Source organism: Leptosomus discolor, chromosome 7, assembly GCF_034619465.1.
Source record: "Leptosomus discolor isolate bLepDis1 chromosome 7, bLepDis1.hap2, whole genome shotgun sequence".
Taxonomy (NCBI): domain Eukaryota; kingdom Metazoa; phylum Chordata; class Aves; order Leptosomiformes; family Leptosomidae; genus Leptosomus; species Leptosomus discolor.
In genome coordinates, this window is record NC_141397.1 from 1,019,111 (window position 1) to 1,046,419 (window position 27,309).

A 27,309-nucleotide genomic window follows, 5' to 3' on the forward strand; every position below is an offset into this window, starting at 1 on the left:
TTAGGAGCAACGGGGAACTGTGAGGCCGAGGGATAATTTTTGTTTTGTTCTTCACAGCTTAAGTATTGGAGATATAATTTTATTTATCTGTTGTACAGACTTGGTTAAAAGATTTATTTTTTATGTTTGAAGTAATGCACTTGTTTACTATTGCTGTCCGTGGGATAAATATATTTTCTTTTCAGGTGATGTAAAAAGATGAAGTAATTTAAACATTAAATAAACGTGCTGTGGATGCTTATTTTTGTAATGGGGGCAGCATCGGTCCAGTACAAACCTCTCATCACTGGGCTCGAGCTGGGTCCTGGCTGCTGTCACACCCGCCTCAAGGGACCGGGGGGGTTTCTCCAGAGCCACGTTCTGGACACGGGTACCTCGTGCGCGGGGCAGGTACCCGCTGGCCTCACTGCCGGTCGCGGGAGGATCCCTCTGCAGTAAATCGCAGCGTCCCAGGCCTGACGAAACAACAGCCCCGTAGCCAAAGCCTCCCTGGGGCTCTGCCCCACACCGCAGCAGCGGGGGCGAAGGCTTTTCCCTGGGGTTAAGCGCTGGGAGCCCCACGGCAGAGGAACCGCCTTGGCTTTTGTGGGGGCTGGTGGCATCCAGAAACCCCTCCTGGCGATCTCGGGCTGAGGGATTAGCGCTGGCTTCAGCCCCTGTGGCCCCTTGCTCGGAGGAAGCCGGGGCTCCCGAGCACGGGGTTCAGCGGCGGCTCCTGCCCCCAAAGCGCCTTGGGCAGGCGGGGGGGTAACACCCAGCATGGGCAGCCGAGCTGGGGGTACAGGTACTCTCCCCCCCCCCCCCCCCCCCCTTTCCCTCCAGCACCTCTTTGGGCATCACCCCCTCACACCCAAACCGGCGGCACCATCGGCCCCGCTGCGGTTCCCGTGTCGCTGTCGGTCACCGCAGCCGCGCTCGGGCACCGTTACGTGAAACGACCGGGCAGCAACGGCTCCGCTTCGGGTTTGCCTCTGCCTCGGCCTTCCCAGGTCACCGGGGCGGCTGCGGAGCTTCCTAGTGACTTTGGCTGCAACTGGCCCTCGACCAACCCAGCCTCGGCTCACGCTGTCACCGGCGGCGTTCAAAGGGGCTGCGAGCGCCCGGGGTCGGCTGCTGGCACCATCACCGACCCTTCCGCCAGGCCCTGCCTTTAGCCCCCTTTGCAAAGCTGTGCCTCCAGAGCCATGGTTTCAGTAAGTAAAAATAAACCATTATTAAACTTACCTCAGATAAATGAAGCTTTTAATCACAGAATAGGTCAGGTGGGCTCGATACCCGAGTCACCTGCATGGGGAGGGTCTTTTCGGAATAGGGGAGCAGATTAAGATATTTCACAGAATCAGAGAGTCACAGGATGTCAGGGGTCGGAAGGGACCTCTGGAGATCACCTAGTCCAACCCCCTGCCAGAGCAGGTCACACAGGAACGCATCCAGGTGGGTTTTGAACGTCTCCAGGGAAGGAGACCCCACCACCTCCCTGGGCAGCCTGTTCCAGCGCTCTGTCACCCTCACAGTGAAGAAGTTTTTCCTCATGTTAATGTGGAACCTCCTGTGCTCCAGCTTGCACCCGTTGCCCCTCGTCCTGTCATTGCCCATCACCGAGAAGAGCCCGGCTCCATCCTCCTGACACTCGCCCTTTACGTGTTTACAACACTGATGAGGTCACCCCTCAGGCTCCTCCAAGCTCAAGAGACCCAGCTCCCTTGGCCTTTCATCGTAAGGCAGATGCCCCAGTCCCCTCATCATCTTCATAGCCCTCCTCTGGACTCTCTCCAGTAGTTCCCTGTTCCTCTTGAACTGGGGGGCCCAGAACTGGACACAGCGCTCCAGATGTGGCCTCACCAGGGCAGAGCAGAGGGGGAGGCCGAGCTGTAACCTACTGCAGATCCCCGAGCCCGGCCCCGCGGCAGCCAGGAGGGACCCTCGCTCCGCCGCCTGCGCCCAACCGGCCCCGTTGGCCCCTGGCGTGACGGCGGCCGCGCTGTGCCCTCAGGGCAGCCTCGCAAACTGCCCTCGAAGGCCAGAGGGTGTGCAGGTCCCTCGGAGGAGGTGCTGCGGGGCTCCAGGCACCCCACTTGTGGCACCGAACGGGCCCAAAGGGCAGCTCAGGACTGTTCCGGCTGCTGAGGTGTTCACGCAGGTCCAGGCCTAGAACCACACCGTTCTTCGCTTAGAAAGGAACGTAAAATAAGGTTTTGTGTTCTGAAGGAACAAGAAAGACTACTTTGCTCTTTTTTTCAACCTCCAATAACCTTATTTTACAGTTCCATTTTCGCCTCAGTCCTTAATTCCTCAGTTCCTCAGAATTTCTCTCAGCAGAGACCCCAGCAACCTCGGCCGAGCAACCACAGCCATTCGGTAACCGCGCAGCCGACGCGTCCCGGTGCACAAACAGCCCCGACCGAGGAGCTGCTGCAGCAGGAAAGATGAAGCGCGAGCGCCAGCCCGGAGCCGGCCGATGCTGGGGAACCGCCGGGTGAGCTGCCCCGGCTGGAGGCCCCACGGTCCCGGGCGACGCTGCGTTTGAGGATTTGAAGCAGCACCGGAAAAAAAAAAAAAAAAACAAAACACTTAAAATACCCCAAATGATGTCAGGATAAATGATCAGCATCGACTGATAAATGAGGAAACCTCCGTTCAGACACTGTCCCCAAAGCCCTGGCACTAAGCTCTCGGCTGCGCAGGCGAAGGCCTCACCAGGCACCCACCTCCCCGGGACGCGCCGGTCTCACCAGCTCCTTTCTAAGACGCTGCAAACCTGTCCCTGCCTTCGGGGGTCGCCGGTTCTCCCACAACTCTTCCTGCTGCAAAAAAGAACGTGGAGGGTATAAAAACTAAACCGCATCAGGAATATCAGAAAGGAAATTTAAAATTTTTAAGGCGTTAAAAGCCAGCCCATGTAAAGCGTAACCAGATTCACCCCGGTTGCTTGCGGACGTGAATTTCTGCCTACAGGAGCTCGTATCAGTTTCTTTAACACGACCAGATGAATGAATGGACAGATTTTAAATGTTTAATTGCTTACAAGTGGTTAAAGAGCTGCTAAAGGAACAGAAATCTCATTTTCAACAGCAGTAGTTGTAGGCTTTTGGTTGGCTGGTTGTTTTTTTCCCCAAAAATAACTTTCCTCGGTGCATTTTGATAATCTCTAAAAAAAATCAATGCCTGATTAACCCAGAACACTATTTCTGAGCCTCGCCACACTGCAGGGGTTCTCACGCTGACACACGACCGCCCCTCGCGTGCGGGCGCAAGGCAGCGCTGCCATCCCCCGTCCCCGCCGGTCCTGGCGCTTGCTCTGGGCTCCCCTCTTAAGACTTCCAGCAGAGGTCACAAGACAGAATACAGCTCGGTATTTATTAATACGTGTATTTGAAAGATTATTCTTTGAAGGTAACAAATATAAAAGTTATCAGCGTTTACAAACTGTCCAAAACGTCCACGGTACAAAAGGGGACGGCGCGTGGGTGCTGCGGGAGCGACCGTCCTCCGGCACCGCCGCCGCCGCCCCGCTGGGGCATGCACGACACACACGGGACACTCATGCACCACCGGGCAGAGCGGAGCAGGGGAAAGGACAATCCGCCGCCGCCTCCCACTACAAGTTCCTCGCTTCCGTCAGCTTTCTCTCCTCAGGAATACCATTTACCTGCGAAGGGAGGAGAACCTGCGTGACCCCTCAGCGCGGGCGGCGCTCCGGCGCTCCCGACCCGGCAGAGACCCAGGCCGAGGCTGCCTGTGCCCGGGAACGTCTCTGCGCGTGGGACCCAGCAGGCCGCACGGGGAGACCGGGGCGCTCGGGACGGAGGCGGCAGGAACAGCGGGCCGGCGCTGCGCAGCCTCTGGCACGACGGGAGCGCCCTGCAGACCCTTCCCTCCAGCACCTCCGAACTGTCCCCCCAGCTCTGCCAGCGACAAGCGCGGAACGTAACGCACCTTCTGACGGGGAGGCCGGCAGCCGCCCCCCGCAGCCTGCCACCACCCCCGTTCCACGGGAGTTCTCACCTTCCACACCATTCTTCCCCAATTACGTTTTAACTCGAGCATTACGTCAGCCATCAGGTCAGCATTGTTACGCAAGGTTAAAAACAACCCCAAACCTTCTCGTTGGGGATTCAGATATTCCCGAAGAGGACAGCGGTTACGAGACACGGTCTGCTCTTCACATCACTGCGTGCGGTCTAGGGAAGCTTTCAAATAGGGATGCCTTACCCACGGTGGAGACTGACAGCGTGATAACAACCCCGAGTGCATTATCAGGAATTTTCTGCAGGAAAGGGAGCGAATTAAACGACTGCCTAGTTCTATGGGGCCTTTGGGGCTTAAAGCGTCCATTTCTTACTTGCACAGACCAATAAAGCCGATTGCTGAGGCTACTAAAAGATCTTTTTTTAGTTTTGTTTTAAATCGTAACCTTCTGAACTCCGACCTTCTGCCCACGGGAGCCACAGGCGCCCACCGGGGGATGCACCGCAAGGGGCGCGAGGCGCCCTGCCACGGGAGCGCTCGCAGAGCCGCCGGCGGGGCGAAGGAAGGGGCCGCGGGGAGCTGAGAGGGGAGGAGGAGACGGCGTCTGTCCCAGAGACACCCCCAGCTTCTGGGAGCCCGTGAGAGAACACGTGGCTCTGCCCAACCCCCGCGCCACGGCGCACGCAGACACGGGGGGTTTTAAGATCGGGTTCTGCGGCAGCTCTCGGGTGCGGCTCGCAGGGGACAAGCCCGTGCTTCCACCGGCGTCTCCCACCTTCCGAAACCTTTCTCCCTGCCGCCCGCCCGCCCGCAGCACCGCACCGCCAGGGGATTCTGCCTGTCTCTGCCGTCTGTCCCAGACGGGAACTCCCGCACCAAACCAGCCGGCACGGAAGAGCTGACCTGGGGGGCGGTTTTGTTCTCCCCCCGAACGCCCGCAGCAGCCAGGGATGGGCTGTGCTGTCCGGCAGCCCCGGCCGCGCCGGAGCCTTCGCCCGCCAGGGCCGCTCCCAGCGCACGGGTCGCAGAGCCCCCGAACGGCCACGCCAGCAGCTCCACAGCCACGACGGCCTTGGTGGGTTTGGGTTGGGTTTTTTTTTACAATGTGTTTTCCATTTCCAGATAACAACGAAGCCCACGTGGGCAGAAGCATCTATGATATACTTGCCTCAAATCTTTGAAATGTTGTCATACGAAATTCTCCTTTAATCCCCGAAAGCAGTAATGAAGAAGAAGGATTTTGAATGAAAGAGTTGCTTATGTAACTCCCAGGTTAAAACAAGCCTTCCTCTCGGAGCTGTAGCCCCCGTGCTGTGTTCAACACAAACGCATCGCTACAGTTTTGCCTAAACACCTCTTTGAATACTCAAAAATTACACTTTGGCCTCTCCATTTTGACCCTCATCCCCATTCCCATTGTTGACCTGAGGAGGTTTCTAACGTAAGGTACCGGGCTGCAGTGACTCATGCTGCGTCCTAACGGAGCATTTCACCTACTTGTTCAAGCAATCCCACCCCAAAATTCTCTCTGATGTATCAAAAATAAATCTGCAGAGGCTGTGCTGTAACGCTCCCCTGCGGCTGGAAATGGCTCCCGCCACTCTCCATACAGGGTCTGACTAGCGACTCCTCCGCCCTGGCCACCGCACAGTTACAGGGTTTTCTCAGCACTGACCTGCACTCTGCTGCTGTGGAATCTGCGTCTGATGGGGCAGGTTCCTGCAAAAAAACATTTAATATCTTTAATGCTTCCGTACAAAGCCTGAAGTACATTATGCATAAAAGTTCAGTATTTAAACTTCTTTTTTTTTTTTTTTTGCTTATGAAGCAATAACCCGTTTTCACTGTCAAATACAGTTGTCGAAAGGTTAGCCAAGTCAGGGAAAGAAAGAAAATCCGTGTTCAAGGGCAGGTCCCGTTATTTCCCCTCCCAGCTGGGTTCAGAGGCTCAGACTGGCCGAAATACCGCAGGCAGCAAGAATCGTGGCAGGCTCCGGACGTTACACGAGGTTTGGCTTCCCCGAGTGACGAACGCAGCCACGGTGGCACTGAGCTGCTGGCTGTGGGAGGAACGAGCGGTCGGACTGCCCGACCGGCTCACTCGCCAAGGCCAAGTTACGTTTTTGGGTCCTGCTTAAGCTGCCAGGCTGTCGCTGCGGGAAGGGGCTGGGGGCTGGAGTGTGGTGTGGTGAGGCGGGTAAAGACGCTCTGTGCGACCCCGGAGAGCCTTGGGTGCAGGCGCCGGCAGCTCAGCGCATCCCCGCTGCTCCGGGGGGAGCAGCAGCGGCAGAGAGGGCAGGATCGCTCCCCGGGCTGGACCCGCCGGAGAACTTCGCCTTGGGGCAGGGAGGAGAAAGCGCCCCGCCAGCGCGTGAGGCAGGGAACCCGGGGCAGGCGCGGGCGCGCGAGGGGCAGGGCAGCGGCCGGCAGCACCGCGGGCGGGCAGGAGGGGCTCCTGGCAGAGCCGGTGCCCCCGCGCGGCACCGAGACACAACCAGCCGCTTCCCAGCCCCAGGCACGGCGCCGCGCGTTCCCCGCAGCTCCGACCGCTCCGTCAGCGGGGCTGCCCCACGGTTTCATCGGGTCACTGACAGATGAACTTGGAGGAACAGAAATGAGCCTTTTCCTGGTTTCCGTCTCAAAGAGAGAGGCTGGGACAATGGAAAGGGCCGAGAGCCCCGAGCGGTGCCAGGGGCCGGTCTGTATTTACCACCCGTGCACTGGAACACGCTCGTCTGTTCAGCGTCAACGTCACCAACGCGAACCACGTGCGCCACGGTCAGGACTAACAGCTCCCAAAGTCTGGATGTTCCGGTACAAAACCGCCACCAACGCGGCGGCGGTTTTATACCAGAACGCCCCAGACACGGGCGAAGAGGCAGGGTGTCCAAAACAGAACCGTTGCCCCCGATTCCTCTGTGAAAAGGAATCGTCCTTCTGCTGGCAACGCGCCCGGCGGCGCGGCCGCGGGCTGCAGAGCGGGTACCGACGCCTCCCCAGCGGACCCGCAGGTAAATCCCGCCCCGTCAGGAGCGCCAAAACCATCCGCCCGGGGCTGGGCACTCACTGCTGGGTCTGCATCAGCGGCATGCTGGTGTGGTCGTAGGCGTCCGGGTGGAGCGGCGGCACGATCTCGCCGGTGACGGGGTGGAACACGGGCAGCGTGGACAGGGGCCACGCGATCTCCCTGTTCTTGGACATGTCACGCAGCTCTTTGGTCGACTTCTGTATAGCGCTGTGGTGCACCAGCTGGATGCTACGTCGAAAGGAAATAAAGCAGTAAATACACCCTTTCAGGGCTCTAGCGAAACGGAGAGACTTTCACAACTACTGTTTTTCTTAAAAATACAAGGACTTCGCTGCCTGCGACAGACCCTGCAGCGCAGCAATTACCGCAAACCTTTAAGCAGCTAATTTAATAAATATTGGGTTTATTTGCTTTTTAAGGCAGTAATTATTCCATTGGGTTTTGCTGTCGGGGTAAGTATTTTTCAGGTCCAAGACTCTGCAATTTATGGCTAATGTTCCGTTTATTTGCTGCAGTTAAAACGAAGGTTTTGGTTAACTCCCGATTCATAAAAACTCACGGATTAATTTTAAAACACTCCATAGCACAGGCACTGGACACCTTCCAGGGTGTCTGTTCTCCTGTCCACTGCCTTTAGGACACAGGCTGGGAAGCCCAGGTGTATATACTGGGCACTTATACCCGCACACGTACACCCAAGTATTTATAGCAGGAGTACAAAGTACATACTGACATATTTATTCTAGCAGCACTGCTTTATTCTGAGTTGACAGTCGTTAATTTCAAACCCTTTTTAGTCTGGTCTTCTATCCTGATTTAAAAGCAGCTTTCACATTTATGAATTAAACCATGGATTAGAGAGAATGAAGGAAGATTATGACACACGTGTATGAAGCATGACGAGCTACTGAGAATGAAAATTAAATGGTAAAAGAAAAATAACAGGAAAGAAGACACTTACTCTGGTGTTTGCATGTTTCTCTTTTCCCTAAAAACAAAACAAAATTTATGAATTAAATAATAGCATTGGTAGTTGGAACATTAAATCTGTCTGACGATGAAGACAGTTCATGGGGTGGAAATGCTGACAAGGGTATTGCCAAACGCAGCTTGGCAGCATTTGCAACTGGGTTTCTGACGAGGCCTGGATGGACGCACGTGTAGAGACGTGATGCTGATGGCAGACAGACACACAGACACACACAGAGAAATGAAAATGCAAGTTAAAGAACAAGCTTCTGGCTAAAATAAATGCTGTGACGAAATGAAACTGTAGTTTGGGTAAGAAATGGCACGAATTGCGCTACTTGCTGCTTTCCTTTTATGTGCTTTTCTGTGACAACAGGGCTAAACTCCGTCCGTCTCCTCAACCGGATTTATTTTAGAGAAGTTAGCGTTTTAGAAATTACTTAGTATTTTCCTGAATCAACGATCCTTTATTAGCATTTTATTTGTGGGGGGCATTTTGGAGGGTTGTGCGTAGCGGAGGTTTTGTGGCGTTTGGCGCGCGTGTTGGGATTTTTAACCCTTTCAGCTAGAGCAGTAAAGGCCCTGTACCCGCTCTCCTGGGAACCGCTGCACGTGCTCAGGTGAGAAGGGGGTCGGTATTTCAAGCAGGTTTCTTTGGGCCCGTTTTAAAGGTTTTTAATGAACTGAATGGAATTCTTCTAACAAACAGTCTCCTACACGTTACCACCTCGGAAAGATGGACCAGTCCCATCAGCGTGCTGAAGTACTCACACTCCTTCCCGCCGGCAGCACATGATGTAGGCCAGGATCAGAAAAAGCACCAGGGCTATTGCCGAGGGCACTGCCAGCGTGATTAGGAAATCCGAGTAATAGTCTCTGCTTTTCAGGGTGTCAGAAGGGGGCTTGTATTCCCCACCGTCAGGTAATATCCCCTCGCCACGAACCACTTCCTGAAAGGTGGAAACTTGTTTTGTGTTGTCAACCTGATACCCAGGAAAAAAAAAAGGAGGGAAAAAAAAAAGACAAATTAAATAACCGAGTACTGAACGAACAGGCAGTATCTAAAAGATAAGAACCCACCTCGCGCATCTGACAAATTCCATACAAAGTCATGGATCACTTTATTTAAACAATAAAGCCTTACACCTTGTTGAAAGCTTCTGCTCAATCTGGTAAGTAATATTAGAATGTTACGACTTTATTTTGTGCCTACCAGAGGTACTATGCTCTATACGGACTAATTTTAGGGATATTGCACACAAGCAGTATTTGAGTAAAAATTCAGTAAACATTTTTATTGCAAAGTAATTCCTTGACCCTGCTTTCTTTTTGAGGAATTAATCCATTTCTCACTAGTCTTCCTAAACAACAACACTGCCCTCTCTTGTGCCAAGGTGGCAGAAGTGCCGTACCTACGATTTTCTTCCTCCTCCTTCCTCCCGAGCTGCACATCCAGTGCCCAAAAGAAGCGAGAGGGGTGAAGGGAGCTGCCGGGAGCACCCCGCACAGGAGGAGACGTGCCTCTGGCCGAGCAGAGCCAGAGAGCCGAGGTTCTTCCTGCCTCCCAGTTCAGGCAGCAGCCTCCAGCAGGCCGCGTTCCTCGTCACAAGTGATTCTTTAAATTTTTTTCCTCTCTGTATCTAATGTTTCTAAAAATACCACCTGTCTTTGCTACTGACTTTCCTATTGCATTTAACTGACCGCCTTTCCCGCATGCCTTCTCAATTTTCTGCCTTCAATCTCCTGTCTCCTTCAGCCAGATGTCCTTTTTCAACGTTACCAGTGTTTGTTTCAAAACTCTCCCCAGATCATTAATGAAAACAAATCATATTTGCCTACATTGCTGGCCTTTTGCCTGACACTGTTTGTTGAGAAATCTTGCGACTGATGGTCGTTTCTTTATAATTTACACTTTAAGTCATAAAACGGGGTATACGGACCAACAGGTTTTCATGGGATGCTCTAAACAAGGTTTCGTTGAGCTTCAGACGCATACCCACATATATTGTAAGCGCACGACAGTTTGACAAAAATGAATTTAAATATTCTCCACTCATTAATTCCGCAGAATCATAATTTTACGTCAGCACACCGACTCCCAGCTGCCTCTCCGACCCCGAGCAACGCACAAAACCACCTCTGCCCTCGCCGCCGTGGCTGCCGAAGCCCGCACAGGGCGAGAACGAGCCATGGGGGCGCAGCGCGGGGCGCAGCGTGCGTTACGCCGCCCCTCTCCTCAGAATCGGGGACCCACACGCTCCAGCCCGCTCCGGCGCAGGCGCGTCCCCTCGCAGAGAGCGGGAGGCAGAGGGTGCGGTGGTCGCTCTGTCACTCGGGGGTGTGTGCTGTGGCTGCGGAAGGGAGCTCAGCGCCCTGCCAGCGATCCTGGGGGCTCCCTCCCCGCTCGCAAAAAGCCGCCTGGGAGGCGAGGGAGGGCGGCTGAGCCCCTTTCCCCCCGAGGCGGCGGCGGAGGCACAAGGCGAGCGCCCGGTTCAGGGCGGCTGTGGAAGATCACGCTGCTCCCGGGAGAGCCTCCGGCCCCGCCGGCAGCGCTGCTCCGCGGCGAGCCAAGAGCCGCTGCTGCTCTCGGACGCTGTCGCGGCAGGAGAGCTGCCAAGCGGCTGCTGGTCACGGCGCCGCTGGTCGCCCTCGCCGGGGCGCGCCAGGCCTCTGCGGCTCCCTTCGAAACCCACCCTGGTCTCCAAGGCCTTTTCTCCAGTTTATCGGGACCTTTCTGAATTTTATCCTGCCCTTCGATCCACCTGCACTTCCTTTCAGTTTCACAGGGACTGCAAATTCAATTTAATAAGCACATTCCGTCATCCACCTTATTAACGAGGAAAGGCAAGGAATTATTAACAACTGCTACGGCAACAGCTACCCGACCAGCTCTCCTCTAGGTCCCAGCTTCACCTAGGCCATGTTCCCGAGCTTGCTGATGAGCCAGGATCGGAAAACCTTACCAAAAAGAGATGCCATCGGCTGCTGCACCTCTGTTCTACTTCCTCCTGGTCGAAGGGAACCAAAGCCCTGACCCAGCGGGCTCTTGCCAAGGCTGAGCGCCTTCTGCTGTGTGCTGAGCACGGCCGTGCACCCACGTCCCTCTTGCAATCCCTCAGCAGAAAGCCAATGAACAGCAAACAAGCTGGATATTCTTTTGGACACGAGTATTTTCCAGCTCTCCTGATTTACAGTGTATAGGAAGAAAGGGTCAGAAGTTGTCTAACCCATTTTGTGCACAAATACCTTTTGGCAAACTCAACACGGTTTTTATGAAACCCTCTCTTATCTCCCTCTCAGCTTCCTCCTGGGCAATGTCTGAAGCAGCTCGACAGTCAACTAAGTTTATGTACCTCACCACCTTTGTTCAAACTTCTCTGCAACGTTCTCTTCCAGTACTGTATCGTTTCTTGATTTTCCTTACCAGAACTAAACAAAAATAACCTTATAAAGCCTCTCTGGGAATCATACTCCTTCTATGGCAAACAGGCTAGTGTTCCGTTATCAGTTTTCTTGTATTTGACAGAGAAGAGTGTTCCCGTTTATTCTGATTTCATTAGTCAACACTATTTCCTTTGCTTTTTCTGTTTAATTTTTAACCTGAAATGCGTTTTAGACAATTTTTGGAGTTTTAACAGCATAGAAATACTATTTAAGTGGTCAGGGCTGTAGGCTCAATGTTTGAGAAAACAGACACATGCTTTTTAGGAAAGTAAGTGTAACCAGCAGCATCAGCACACGGAATTAATGAACTACACCTACCCGAATAACACTCTTGCTACTCCTAGTTCTGCAAGCCCTCGAGTTCTCTGGCCATTTATATAGATCACTGCTAGTGAAGACAAACACGGTGGTTTCACCAACAGAATTTATCCTGCCTGGCAAAACCCTTTCACAACCTTAAGGGCACCTGCTAGATGGAAAACAACGTCAACCAGTCACGATAAAGTGGAATTTGGCAGCGCTGTCTGGCCAGGCTGGCAAAGCTCCTACCTCACTCGTGTCTGGCACAAAAGGCGGTACTTCTACAAACATCGTTTTCATGCAATAATAAGTAACTCACCAGAGAGATTTTACACCAGTCGATATGGAATTGAGTACGGAATTTCTTATCACAGGTTATTACAGGCTCCATTTCTTGACTGCATCTCAGCTGATTTTGGGGGTTTTCCACTTCCCGCAAGCAGGAGGAGAACGGCACATCTGCCCCGACCATAACATAGACGCTGCGGAGAGAGACGAGCGGCAGGCTGTCGGGATGCCTCCCACAGAGCCCGCCGGACAAGGACGTGCTCCTCCAGACATCACTGCTGCTGACGGTAACGTGCACCTGTGCTTTAAAGGCTAAAACTACTTCTCAAGGTTCTTTTTCTCGATAGTATGCTTTACCTAAGCCTATGAATAACAGACTGAAACCCAAAGGATTTTCCTAGCTACTTCTGACAAGGTACTCTGTTCCGCCCCCTACGGCAAGCGTTTGTTCACCACTAGGGCTCTCGATTGCCATGAAGTCACAGAGCTCCAAGTGCAGGTTCCTCACGTGAGTAAATCAGCACGACTTTTGAAAGTGGCACTGAAACAGGATGATTTAACCCTCATGAAACCTTCAGTCTTGCTCAGCATAGTATTTTTAAAGAGCTTCTTCCCATGTTTTCAAATACAATTCACAAGGACTAGCGATTTCTAAACCTAATACTAATACGAACCTGCCAGAGCCCCCAGCTTCTCCTGAAAGATTCCCTGCTGTGGCTACGCACCGCCAACAAAATCTGCAGAATGCTGAAAGCTGAACCTAAACTTGGCACGTCATTTAGCAATATGATACCTAAGCGCTACTGCGCTAATTGTATCATTAATTTTCATATTTAAATACGCAGAATGCTGCTGGAAAATACAGCCTGCTGCACCAGGCAACCATGAATGAAGGGATCCCGAAGCAGAAATGAGGCCCTGGTTGCCAGTTGGTGGACTAGGCATGACCCAGCTACATGTCTGAAAGGCTTGTAAGGGCCTCTGCTGCTTCTCTGGCTAGTACAGAGCGTCACTTTCCTCCTCCAGCTGTGCCCAGAAACTCCAGATGCACAAAAGGGCTTTGAAACCACAGTATTTTCTGCACAGACATCAGATTTTGAACCCTCAGCCCTTTCTTAGATATTATTCGACCCAAAAATATCTAAAAATATCTAAAAATAACCAGGCACCTTTATTTCTGCCAGGGAAAGGCGTATCACAGCTGCATTTTGCGAAGACTGAATCCTTGCCCGTTTCTACGTGAAGCACCCTATTTCAGAACAGGAGTTATGGGTATGAACCACAACCGGAAAGAGGGCGTTCTGCAGTCCGCACTCAGGAACCTCAATTCCCCAGACACCCCAGCTTATCACTTCCAGGGAAAGCCCACAGGGCTCCCGAAGCACGTAGCTGAATTTCACCACACAAGAGTACAGCTACAATGACGGTGCCACACGCTAAGTGCTCCGAGAACTCCAAGGGGCTTTGTAACCCATGCTCTGTCACACCCCGCTTCAAAATTTTGAGTTTTGTGAAGGGGGAGCTATTGAATACCCGAAAAGCGTGCCGAACGGCGGCTCAGGAGTAAGACCGCAGTTACAAACTACGCGTACTTACTACCCGCTGGTTTGTAATTGCTGACATTTATTAATATGCCTTGGATTGTAAATTCAATATATAGGAACTGTCGCCTGTTGAAGCGGTACCTAACGTGACAACCCCACGGTGTAACAGCGGGTGCAGAACACCAGTAAACTTCTCGGATCTAATACCAATCCGCATTTCCAAAATATAAAAACAGCAATTGCAAAGTTTCTAGAAAGCCTGAGAAAACATTAAGCTTTTCAGTAAGAACAACAAAAGAGCAAAGCAAACCCATCAGTGCCGCGTGTGCTTACCCCTCCTTCATGTCATTAATAGGAAGGGGAACTCTCCCGCCCCTGTCGAGGGCTGAGGTAATGTTTATAGCGTTCAAGCGCTCGGGCTGCCACACGTTTTTCACCGCTCCGAGAAAGTCGCCGAGAACTTCACTCGCTAACATCTCTTCCACGTTCATATTCCTTATGAAGAACTCCGCTTGATACGGCAAAGGAAAGTCTAGTTGGGATGAAAAGGGAAAGGTTTTGCCTTAAACAAAGGCTCCGTAACAAAGAATTTGAAGAATGATTAACACAATACCACTGCAAGGCTGATAGACCTTTCCAAAAGTCTTATATTTGGACCATCTCACTTTGAACCTCCTGTGACCAAGTTTCATTAAACACTTGGTGCCATCACTGTTACGTAAGTGGAAAACCACTGGCTGTTTATAACCCAACTGGGAGACAGAGGAGTTGTCTAGAGGAAAAGAGTCTCAGCCGGTAAATCTGCACTAAACAGACAAAATTACATTCATGCTAATTTGGGGGTCAAAACTGATCTGCAGTGACAAGGGATTCCAACCTGTGATACTCCACATCATAAATAGATAAATAAGATGAAGAGAACTATTTTTAAGGACACAAACTTGTTTTTATTTTAATTGAAATGTCCATATATGCCACAATCTGTTGGTTTCTGAACCTGCCTATATGGTCATCCTCTGCATAAAGAACATGCAGAGCTACGCAAACTAAACACGAGAGAGAGAATAAAATCTTTCGTGTAAGGTCCATTTGAAAAGACAGCAGAAAAAAATGAAATTAATCATAAAAAAGTGCAAATGTGCTTTTTTTTTAATGAATGAGGAATAATAGTCTTAACCTGTCAGAAATAATTCAGATAAAAATAACAAATCGAATCAAGAGAGGGAAAACTCTCTTACTTCCCCTTTGTGCCCCCACATTTGGCTTGAACACCAGACAACTATTTTACATTAATTTTTTAATCTTAAAAGAATAGGAGCCCATAAGATGTTTTTGCTTATTCAGTTCAAAACACAGCAAGCTATTTTCTGTACATACCTTCTGCTGACATTATATTAATGATCAAATTATGTCTTGCTGTCTCAAAGGTACGCCTGTTATATGCAGTGATCTAGAGTAAGAAAAAAAAAAAGGTATGATTGCAAACCAGCAATGCAAACATGAAAGTCAGGTAAATGAAACATCGATGAAAATTAAGTTGATAATTTAGAAATACTTAACACCTTTCAAATGTTTTGCCTTCTGATTTTGAAATGTATGAACATTCATTCATTAATATAAAACTGGAAAGGCATAGTCAGTTTATTCGATGCAAGTCAGGGTACCAAAATTTCCTCAACCAGCCTACGGCCAAATACAATTATCCAGGGGATACAGGTGAGCAGAATGTCCTTCGGCCCAGGTAAAAGTGCTCTGCCATACACCTGTATTCTTTCTTTTCCGCTGTCTTTGACTTCAGAACTCCCACAAGCACAGACTGGTTTCTCCTCTCCATTTGCCCTTCCACCCTCCACCAGCACGGCAAGATCTACGCTCACTACCAGCTCCTGGGGAACTGAACTAGATGGAGTTATTTAAAGGGAAGACTGTTGGGATCCCAGTATTTGGGATTTAGTTGCAGCTCTAGCCCCACTGAAGTCACACGCCATGAATGGATGCACAAGCACTGCTCCTACACAAGTACTTTTTTAAAAAATCCTGGAATCTGTAACTGCAGGGGAATCGGAAACTCGTAGGTCAAGGCAGCATTCGTGACTCTTATTTTTGGAAACCTCTGCCTTCACGATCACATCCCGTACAGATACCGATCCTACAGCGTAAAGGCACGGGACGCCTGCAACACTCGCAAACCGTTACTGCTCAGCGGTGGCTGTGCTCCCCAACGGCACCGAGATTAAGTGCTCGCTCCTAAGAAACAGAGGACGAGGCTGGATATCAGTATACTTAAGTATTGTTTTCTCTGCTTTTTTGTTCCTGAAAGGTGATCAATCTTGCACGAAACAAACAGAAACAACTACCTTTCCTCCTAATTTCAGACTTTGGTTTGTTCATTTCAGGGACAAAGGAGGGGCAGAGGAGTGGCAATTGTGACAGAGCGGCATTGCTTCTCAGCAAACTGCCCTACAAAGCACAGGGACCTCGGTTATTAAACAAACAAAAGTAACAGACGTTGCACTTCCTTGAAGGGATTTAAATGAAAAGGAAAAACGCTTGGGTTCATTTAAGTGCAGAAGGAAAAGCTCACCTGGCACAGTTACATCTGATGTAATGTAGCACTTTCATTATAAAATTAATAGAAAATAGATTCCTGAGAGGTGGCAAATCCTCGAATCTATTAAATCTTTCAAAGGGTGGTTTCGAGAGCAGTTTAAACATTAACACGCGGGACCCCTGACTCTCTGGCACAGGCCCAGGGCAGGACCCCGAGCCCGCCCTCCCGCACGAGCGCTGCCGGCGCGGCGCGGACGGCGACCGCCTCCGTGCTGAGCGTTCACCCCAGCACGAGCCGCCTTCCGCGGCTCAGGGGAGCTGCGGCTGGAGAAGGCCCCTGCGCCGCCGCAGGGCGACGCACAACGTCGGGCTCTTCTCCTCACGAGGCCTCCTCCAACTCGCCGACCGACCCGCGACACGGCGGCAGCTCCGCTCGGGCCCGCGACCTGCGGTCCCTCCTCGCAGGCGGCACAGGGAGCCGAGCAGCTGCCCTCGGCCTCCGCACCTGAACAGCCACGCCGGGAGGGGACGGCACGGATTAATTAGCACACTAGGCAAGATTCAGGTCAAATACAGGCTCGGGGTCGCGCTTATAACGGAGGTCTTGGCTCAGATCCCCGGACACAAGAGCACAGGCCATTTCAGCAACGGGCCGTTGTAAAGAACGGTTTCCTCCACAGAAAACTCAGCGCTTCTGCACAGGATCAGTTTTACAGACGTGGTTAGTCCTGCTGAAATCCAAACTGAACCATGCACACAGAATTAAGCATGGGTGAAACCATCCACAGTACAACTCAACACAGAGATGTCATTCCTGGGGGAGAACAGCTACATGAAATGCCACTTAGGAAGAAGAAAGTCATCCAGGGTTCAAGACAAATATACTGCTGAAGCAGCAAAATGGCTGGAGCAAGGGAACGAGCTGATTTTCCTCAACACTGTGAGCCACAGTGCCAATTCGGTCCATGATATACATGGCAGAAAACATGGTCCTTTTTCCCCTTTCAATTGCTGCTGAATGAATAACTGGCATTTTAAACATTTGGATAGCTTATTGTCAAAAATAAAGTAGTGGGTTTTGTCATTGCTACACTTCTAAGAATAGAATTAAATACACGTACATGCTAATTAAAATTAAATCTATCAACAAACATGAATAACAAACCACATCATATTTGATGAAAAATAATTTAATTAAAAAACCCCACCAAACCCCACACCTGCTTGTTGACTGAACACTGTATGTTCCAGTGGGGAAAAGTCCGGTCCATATTTAGGGTAGAATGTCACAAAGTTCAGAACTCAGATACTCTTCAAGTACAGTTATTTACAAAGTCTTTTTGTCCCCTGTATTTTGAATACAACTTTAATATATTTGTAATTTACTGAACTGAAACGCCTCTTAGAAAGATGAAGGGCGAGAACCTAAAGGTGTTTTGTCGAGGAATATTAAGCTTAAATGGTCATTGCTATTTACCAGTTATACCTTAAGAGTAAAGTATGAAATGTCACACAACTTGGCTTTCTCTCAAAAGAGGATACAATGGCACCTAAGAGAAAACGTTAATGTCACAAGTCCTTGTCCCTGCCTTATAATCCTTCTTTTATTTTTAGTCAACTTTTCGAGAAGAGAGGCAATGCCTCTTGACAATTCTGAATCTTACACTCCAAAACAAAACACATCTTTTTGAACCTTTAAAAGAAAATACCTCAATGATGGTTGGTTTGCCCACGTTTTCTACAGTTGGCGAGCCGTACAGCACTCCATCGCTGTATGGTGTCCTTTGTATGTAGCGTAGCCACCCAGGTCTGTCAGGGTAACCCATTAAGTTGGTATTAAATGTTATAGGATCATTACTTACTTCACCTAGATAAGAAAAATTATGTTATTTACAAGAAAACACTACACATTTTGATGTTTCCATTATAAAAATCTTACTGTCTTCCAGTTATGACTTCTAAACATTTCCAAAAAGAAGAAAAACCTGCTCACCTTCACCATATCACAAATATGTGAACTCCTACCCAGCGCTTGTAACTATTAAGAAATTCGTGTCTGAAAGGCGTAACCAACTGCAGAGATGAACGTGCTTGTCCTTCGAGTTCTGGCCAACCCTGTGAGCTTGCGCTCCCTCACTAGTAGGTCTGACTGTTAGAGCTCAGTTCCACCTACAACTGAAGCATCTAACCTCCTTGCTGAAAAAAGCACAAAGGTCTCAGCCCTTTAATTCCCAAAACCTCTTCTTTTATTCCTGTTTTTAGTAACGGCTCTGGAGACCCAAGGTACCGCCTTCCTGCAAAGAGCGGCTGCGGAACCAGCCACGGCTGAAAGCTTCTCTTAGCATCAGGATACACACACGGGTCTTCAGCACCAACAGCCTGGCAGTCGTTTTTCTTTAGAGAATAAATTAATTCAAAAAAGGACCAGACATCCCTGCAAAACTGATCCACTGTGGGCTACTAAACACAATGCTCCAGATGCAATCTCGAAAAGCCCCTGGAGCTAAACCAGTACAAGAGTCCTCGTGGCTTCCACTGACGCTTTTAGAAGTGGCTGGATTTGACTTGTTTGGTTTAGCTTTTGTAAGCACCACCAGCTCCTCACTGCTGGGGCATGAGCACCTTCCAGCTGGGGCACAGAACGTGGGGAAATCCGCCCTGAGCCAGGGCAGACACCTCTGCTCCTCCAACTCGGCTTTGAAATTGCAACCACAGCCACGGCAGGACAAGTGACAGGAGAAGATGACAGGCAGGCTGGCACAGAAGGCAGAAACTCAGCCCAGTGAAGAAAGAACGGCGTCATCTCCTCCAGAGAGGAGCAGAGAGACTGAGACCCAAGGGCAACTGGTTTTCAGGTCTGCATTTACACACCTGGCTGCGGGTAAAAGGGACCAAACCCACACCAAACCAGCACCAGGGCGTGACGCCACTGTCCTAGCGATTCTCTCTGCAAGCCCCAGTAACTGAATCTATCACATTCATAATAAAATTCCCAGCATCACAAAAGATTTGGGGAAAAATCTGAAAGCCACCTGAGATACATTCTGGTTTGCCCTTCATCAGGGTAGGCCATGCTAAAGACCCAGCCCAGCAGACAAAAATAAAGGGACCACGCTAACGTCTGGCCTCACAGTGAACATCTGGTATGACCACAGCCATCTCTGGGTACAATTCCAGCGGTCTCAACCCGAAATCACACACTGCCTTTGAATCACATGAACACCAAGGCCGGCCGGGGCCGTAAGGATTCGAAAGACAATCCATCTTTAGCAAAACTGCCAGGTTCCTTCCGTCTATGTGCCAAATCGGGGAGAAAAGTGGGACAGAGGCAAACTTTGCTCTGCCAGTCACTGCTACGTGAAATGAAGACTCAGGTGTATACATGCCAGGAGAAACATCCATTTTTCAAGGAGAAAAAAATTTTTAAAACATTTGGTTTCATTCATGAAAAAATTTAACCAATGCTAACAGAAGCTTATTTTTTCTTTAAGGTGAGTTTTGAAAATAGTACTCCCAAAACAATTCAAAAGCTTATAGCGAAACAGGTTTTGCTTATGTGTGCACTATACATTTATCATAGGTTTTTCCCATTTTTATAGGAAAATAGGGTAGTTATATTTATATAAATGGGATATATTTACTATTCCTTTTCATTGTTGATAAGCACATGGGACAGCACGTTCTTTCTCTTCCTCCCCAGATTGCTCTCACATATCCCAACCTGCCAACAATCGGTCCTTTCGGTTTGCCCTAGGTGTACGTCAAAACACCATACTAAAGAAGTCACAGCTCTTTCTCTAAAACCGAGCTGCTTACCATCAGCAAGCTGCTCCTAAACACAGGAAGCAGGCTGAATCCAAAGGAGCATTTGTTTTAAACGAAAGAAAACATCCCTATGTAGTCTCAGGTTTGATTTAATCTTCTATTTTGTCTCGAGTTTGCTATGTTTTCCAGGTGCTCCTTCATATAGCCTGATCATACTGCGTCTGAAACACTGACCAGACTAATAATTATGTCTGTTAAAAATGCCATTTAACTTCCACAATTTCATATTGAAGGCACAAGTGAAGAAAAGGTACACTTCCTCATCTCAGATACACAATGTGTTACGCCCTCCCAAATTATTAAGTACATTTTTCACAGCACACAATTACATGCATCTTTCCACAAACTATGATCACAAACCAGAACATTTTAAACTTGTAGCCCCACCTATTTTAGTTCATTTGAAGCTATTTCAACAGGAGCTGCTGTAACTGTAAGTTACATGCTGAACTGTAAGGTGTGCTACATAGACTTGCATATTTTCAAACTTTTTTTTTTTCCCCTACATGTTTATATAATATGGAAGATCTTAGCATCCCATACCAGGCTTTGGGTAAGGAGGGAATTCCCCCTTAAAGTACTCTCTCTCCAAAACATGAACAAAAAGAACTCCAGCAGAAGGGTATACATTCCGATCAGAGTGCACCTTAGACAGAATCGTGTACACTGAAAAGCAGAAGGAAAGATAAGAGAAAAAAGCAAAAATGAGACATGCTCTGAACAACACAGCGTGCATTTCACAGCAACGTGGGCAACGTGGCAGAAGGAAGGCAACGGGTATTAGATAACTGTTAATAAGGTTTTTAAAAGGTTGCGTAGATTTGAGAACAGAACACGAGCAAACCCTCTCTTTGCCCAACGGGACCCCTTCCAGCACTGCAACGAACCAAACCGGCTCTGTGAGGATTTCTGAAGCTGCGTGAGCTCTTTATTGTTACTGCAATCACAAAAAATGAGGGAGGCTATTGCAATCTTCTCGTTGGTTTATTCGTAACATTACATGAATAAAAATGCGTTAAATGATTGATACAATTGTGTTTTCTTACATAAAAATAAGGAACATAAGAAACAGGGAGCAACCTTACCAACCCGTGGTACTGATGCCCCACTGAATGGAAAGGGCAGGTTTCCCAGTTCTGGTGCAGAAAAGGACAAAGCAATTCACCCTGGCTGAGGATTTCTACGAGTTCTTAAAGCTAGACTTTCTCAGACCAGCAAGGTCAGATAACAGACATGTAAATACCTGGTTAGAGAGCTCGTTATTGAAGGTGGTGTGCTTGTATTGAAGGATGAAACAGAAGGAGGTGGGCAATTACAGGCCAGCCAGGTGTCACTGATCCCAAACAAAAAAAAAAAATGAAGCTGTATTTTACAGGACTCAGAATTAAAAACCTAAAGGAAACTTAATTCAGAACAACCAGCATATGGAGAAGCAATGTGCTATTTTTTAGGTAACTACAAATTCAGTTGATAAAAGCAAATCTTATTTAGGTGTAACACATTTAACACTACTATGTACGCATTTTAACAAATTAGAAGAACACAAAAACCATTCTGAGACATTAAATGGATAAGAAACCGCTTTACTGAGAAGTTTAAAGACTGAAGTATAAATGGAGAATACTGATCTAATAGGTGTCTGTCACGGTGTCTTACCAGGACACGCTGTAGGTCATATTACTGTTCCATATTACTCTTCCATTTGAAGTCAATGCCCTGAGAGAATCAATCACTGCCGATAACTGTTGTCAATGAGAGGAGGATCGCACAAGCGGTAAGTGAAGGTGGCAAGCCTCGGAGCCACACAGCTGCCGGCTTTTCTGGCTCAACCAAAAGAAGCTTTACGAGAAGTCACATCTCCGAACCCAGGCCACAGGCCACGCAGCCCGGGGGTGCTGTCGTAGGGAAGAGCGACTCCGAAAGAGACGTCAGAGTCACCACATCAAGCTCCCAGAACAAACCCGTACCTCCCGGCAGCTACAGGGCTAACACCGGGATCAATAAGCAAGGTACCTTTGAAAGGTGGATCAAGCTCATGTAATTTTCTAATCCCGGTATGATTTCTCCAGCCTTATCATTACACCAACGTTCTTAGTTGAGATCCGCTTCAAAAGCCACTGCTAATTAGGCACTAATCACAGCCATTCCATCCCTCGCCCCATGTACTCCATGTGGAATCTCTCTCACCTAATTTTAGATGCCTACAGAAACAACATCCACCACTGAGTCAGTCAGGCTCCTTTTATAGTCAGTGAAGAAGAAACAGACGCTTCTAGGGGTTGATTAATTTGATTTCTCCTGGAAAATGAGATGAATCATGTCCTAGATTCCTGACTACGCAGACCAGATCCCCCCTGAGTGCAGAGGCAGCCGAGAGGATGCAGGCATCTGTAGCGCAGACCTCTACATCTAGTGACATGCTTCCCGCTCTTGGAGCCTGCTGTTGCAGAATCAACAGCCTCGAGCTCTGGATATCCTATTGATCACATTGCACAGCAGCTGCTTTTTCCCACTTTCGGAAATCGCTTTTAACGCAGTACCAAACAGAATAACTTTCTAATCATTTTACCTTAAAGACAAAACTAAAATGGATCCGGAAATTTAAATAGTCTTATTGCAATTTTGTGCAGTTAATAAACCAGTTATTGGAATTTCAATGATGTAGACTTAAGCACAGTAACATAGCTAATTGATTTGTGCAATTAAAATCAGTAAATTGATGACCCAAAAAAACTTTTGCACTCACTTCTGTGAATGAGCTGTAAATAGAGCAAGGAAACGAATTCATTTCCTTTAAAGTATTTTCAAGAAAAGCTGAAAAAGTAATCTACACCATTAATAGAGCAGAAAAGCTGACAAAAATAAGGTGCCTGGCTGAAAATGCATCAAATATCAAGAAAAAAATCAATTTTTCCATTTCTGATGCTTTGACTCTGGAATGAAAATCCATTTCAAACAGGAAGAACTGTGAAAAAGTAATGCATATTTTCTCCATAAGCAATAGTTCTAGCAAGGAAGATGGATAATAGAATCAGCAGTTACCGAAAAAAACTCATGTAACTTATTTCTTTTGCCTGTTAGAGGAGATCTATTGCCACCACTAAATGCTTGCCCATTCCTAGCAGCGAGATGTTCCCTGTTACAGACCGATAAGCATCTCACGCAGATGTAAGCCAGCGATCTCGGTGGAAGTCTAAAAACGCCTCTCGGAAGGAAAAAACCCACCAACCTATTTCACCTTGTAACGACAAACACACACACTGTAGTGACACAGGTACAGAGATGAAGAATTTGAACGTTCTCGCCCCCTTGTCAGAGAAGCTCTCTTTTTTTTCCCCTACGAAGCGCCTTCAAAACCACAAGGCAAAGGAGTCTTCAGCCCACCACAGCAATCACTGGTTTTCAACAATGAAACAAGAGAAACGCTATTTTCTTCACCAGCTTTTAAAACCCTCAATTATTTTCGTAAGGCTGCCTGAGACTGGAGGTGAATGGGTGATCAGCTCCGGTGACCTAGGGATGAAACTGAATATACTTCCAACCAGACACGGCTCTAACACAGCACACTGCCAGACGTGGATTGCCTGGGCAAACGCCCTGCGGCAGACAGAAATCTCAGGGACGGTGAAAGGCTTCTGTGCTAGAAAAAAAGGACAGTATCAGCTACCTGAACAGCCCTGTCTCCTCCTTTCTTGTTTCCAGATCCCTTGGAGGACTTTGTGTAGATCCCAAGAGATAGATGTATGTGTGCAGAAAGGTCAGAAGTTCTGGAGACTGGGAAAGAAGTAGATTAACTGGGAACTGAAGGCTAGAAAACACACATCTCTTTTTAAAACACGTACAGAAACTGTCCCAGTTGTTCTTGAACGTGGGCACAGCCCGGAACTCAGCTCGGACTGTATCAGCCTCCAGCCCAGAGCCCGTCATCAGATACAGATGACCCCCGTCTCCAGAAATTCAGATTTACCATGCTGGCTGTAGCCTCTACGTTGATGATCTTTAAAAAAAAAAAAAAAAAAAAATCACCTGGAAATTTTTTCTGGAATTTCAGTGGGTTCTCTCCCCATTGATTTTTAGCAGATGAAGCACAGTCCCAGAAATAACTTGATTCAGGGGCCAATCCAGATTGGGTGGCCTGGATGGGCAAGCAGTGCAAAGCCTTTTCTCAGCGAGTGTACACTAGCTAAAATATTCTATGTGTATGTGCATAAATGACAGTAAAATAGTCTTTTTACATACCTATATGATTTTTTTTTTAAATTGTTACAGACAAGTTACTGTATTAAGCAAACTGCAGAGGTATCTCCAAGCAACCAGCCGCGGTAAGAAAATGTGCAATATTAGGTATACACACAGCCATTATTTCAAGCAAAGCTACAGGAACAGTTGGGGAAGACTCACAAAGACACGCAGGTCTGTGAATGTTTAAAAGACTGAAGAAACGTAAAGTTGTCCAAATTACTTACCTTGAAACAGCACCTTATTCCTAAAACAAAGACATGACTGAAAAAGTAAGAGTAATACTAAAAGCAGATTTGACTGAACCAACATGGGATTTAAATTTACAACCTAAACTCACCATTCTTCTCAACAGCCTTTATTCTGCTGATAATATAACTGTGGGCTTGCTTAGTCGTCCAGTTAACTGTTCCATTATTGCCATCAGCAGAGCTTAACAAAAAAGCTTTTCAGAATAAAACAAATGCAAAAAAAAAAAATTAGTCAGATCAACAGACTCCCATAAACTAAGTATCAGACAGGACCAGAAGCTTTCTAAACCAGGTTTTGGTTTTAGTCAGAGTTCAGGAACCTCAGGTTAAACAAATGGTGGTGTTCGATTTGAATATATAAACACAAAATCAACTTTCTGACAGTCACCTTTTTGACCCTCATTTTTCCAAATAAGCTAAGTTTACACTAAATGCTTAAACCTCTGCAGACATAACTACACTGATAATAAAGACGATGAAGAGCATTCCCCGACAAATACATTTGCACTGGCAAAACCTCATATACAGGCAAGGACCCGCCTGAAGTTACTTTCACTGGCACGGCGTATTTTGGCCAAAGTAGGGAAGGTAACACAACCAAGAGCAGAGCTTTGCTCATGTAAAGATGCTCTGGTTACACACGGGGCTGAACCCCCTTGCCTCGCAGGCAAGAGCAATAATCCCGTTTGAAAAACGAACCGGTTACAAACGGTTGTCTTCACCCCACGCCGCTGGAACACAGCTGGGGCAGCGCAGCTGGGGGCGCAAGGAGGTTTAAACGTGGCGAGGAGCAAACGATTCCAGGGCATCGACGGCAGCCGCGGAGCTGACAGAGACTCCGTTTCACCAGCAGCAGGACTGCCTGCGAGAGCTCCCTCCTCACCTCCCGCCTTCTGCTCTCCTGTTCCCTTTCGTCTGCGACGAGCAAGACGCGTCAGCTGGCTGTGCAGCTACACGCCAACCGAGTGCTGAGGGAAGGAGCTGCGGGCAGACGCTGGGAAAGCGGCCATGACAAAGAATCTTTCTTCTGCAATAGTTTGGGAGCAAGAGCTCGCTGTTAAACCCCGGTTCGGAGACGTTACCGGATCAGCACCTTAACTCCCTTGTGGAAACAGCACCTTCAGGAACGCCACCCGCAGCACCTGCGCACAGACACCCCGCCGTGCGGGAGGAAACCCACGCTCGCTGGCCACCCAACGCTCGAAGCGCACAAACACCACCCGCACCAGAAGCTTCAGCTTCTGCGGGACGCTCTGCTGACAGAGTGCCCCTGGTCAGCTCTTACACCACGGATACCGCGCTGCCCCACACGACTTAGGGGGCCGAACAGGCCTGGCTTACGCAGGAGTCACAACACACAAATACTCAACCTATGCATGCGAGTGAGGCATTTGTTAATGATAATTTACTCAAAACACCTAAAATTGAATTGAGGATGAAACGCCACAAAAAAAAAACCCAAAAAACTACGTGCTCAAATTACCACACCGACAAAACAGCATTTCTAAATTAGGAGTTTCTGTTAAGTTGCTTTAGATTTTTCAATGTGCACAAAGGATCTGATCGAACAGAAAGGTATTCTTCACACCCGCTGTTTTACATCGGTCTTGCAGACGGACAGCTTTCTCCCTGCTGAACTGAGCCGCGTACGTGGCAAGTCCTAACAGAACCCCAGGGATCCCCCAACGCAGCACTGCGTGTGACCAGCAGTGTAAGTTTTCTGTAATTCTTGGAACACTCAAGAAACCCCAAAAAGTTGTTCCAATATCTCAACGGGATGAGCTGGGCAATCAGAGGCTTGTCACCCACAAACCAGCACCACGCAAAGCAATTAATACAAGATTTGATTAATGAATTATTAAATGGAGAACAGTATTAGACTTATCACAATCAACAAGGACTTAATATGTCTTTTCTGACACTTCTGATGAGCCCACAAGCTTTTTCTGATAAAGACCGCAATAATGACATTACCCTTCGATAGACAGCGTAGCACCTCGCGCTTTGAGAAACTAGATACAAAATCGCTCTGGCACATTTAAATGGAATAAAAAAGAAAGACAGGTTCCAAGATGTATTTTTAAATATAAGTGATCAGTAAGTGTCTTTGATTTGGGCTCACAAGCTGTGCTAGGTTTAGCTGTGCGATTAAAGAGGTTACCTGCCCATCTCTCCACCCTCCACTACATTTCACAGGGGAATGGGAAAAGCAGCCAGCATGCCTGTTTTCAGATCCTAGAGTTTACAGCATGATGTTTTAATATAAATAAATACATACCACCATCTATTCGACTTCAAATGACAGGTGTGAAATGAAACTATTCAGGAGCACACTGTCCACTCAACAGCTTCCACCACAGGAACGGCTGTCTCAAGCAAGAGAACAGAGCTATTGCACAGTTAATTGGTCAGGTTTCCAGTGGGCCTCATAAGGTTCAAAGCACAGTAACGGAATGAGTGGCTTTTCCCTCCTAGAGTTACTTATTCGAGCAAATACTCACTGACAGCAGGTTCCAGTTATTGATCTGGGTCAGATTAGCACAGAGACGTGACAGGCAACACCTTTGCAGGCAAAGATTCGGAGCCCTGTATGAAGAAAACCTGTCTCTTTGCCCGTATGGCTGCACTCACAGAAGAAAAAAAGGGCAGCCATGCTATGGTCTTCGCTCGCCAACAGGGCTGCCGCGAAACGTCCTGCCTCCCTCCGCGGGGATCGGCTGAGCACGGGGCGCTGCCAGCGGCACCTCTGCCGGGAACAGCGGGATGAGTGCAGGGGTCTGGTTCCGTCTCCCGAATCCCCATCCTGGCCCGTGATTTCACAGCTGTTTTAAACTGGCCTGTGTTTGCAGCCTGCTGAAAGGGGGATTCCCAGCCCACTCCTGGCCACCCAGCAGACACCAGG

At 48.6% G+C, this 27,309-nt stretch overlaps 1 protein-coding gene across 1 annotated transcript; it reads right to left on the minus strand.

The window, feature by feature from the left end:
• Positions 1-3,598: 3,598 nt before the first annotated feature.
• SGCE (sarcoglycan epsilon) lies at positions 3,599-17,933 on the minus strand. The gene is made up of 9 exons (XM_086468109.1): positions 17,802-17,933; positions 14,920-14,992; positions 13,876-14,074; positions 12,030-12,192; positions 8,738-8,949; positions 7,037-7,225; positions 5,645-5,688; positions 5,138-5,172; positions 3,599-3,649 (listed from the first exon to the last, which is right to left on the minus strand). The coding sequence occupies exons 1-9, from the start codon at positions 17,916-17,918 to the stop codon at positions 3,599-3,601; spliced, it is 1,083 nt and encodes a 360-aa protein (XP_086324235.1). The 5' UTR covers positions 17,919-17,933.
• Positions 17,934-27,309: the final 9,376 nt, after the last annotated feature.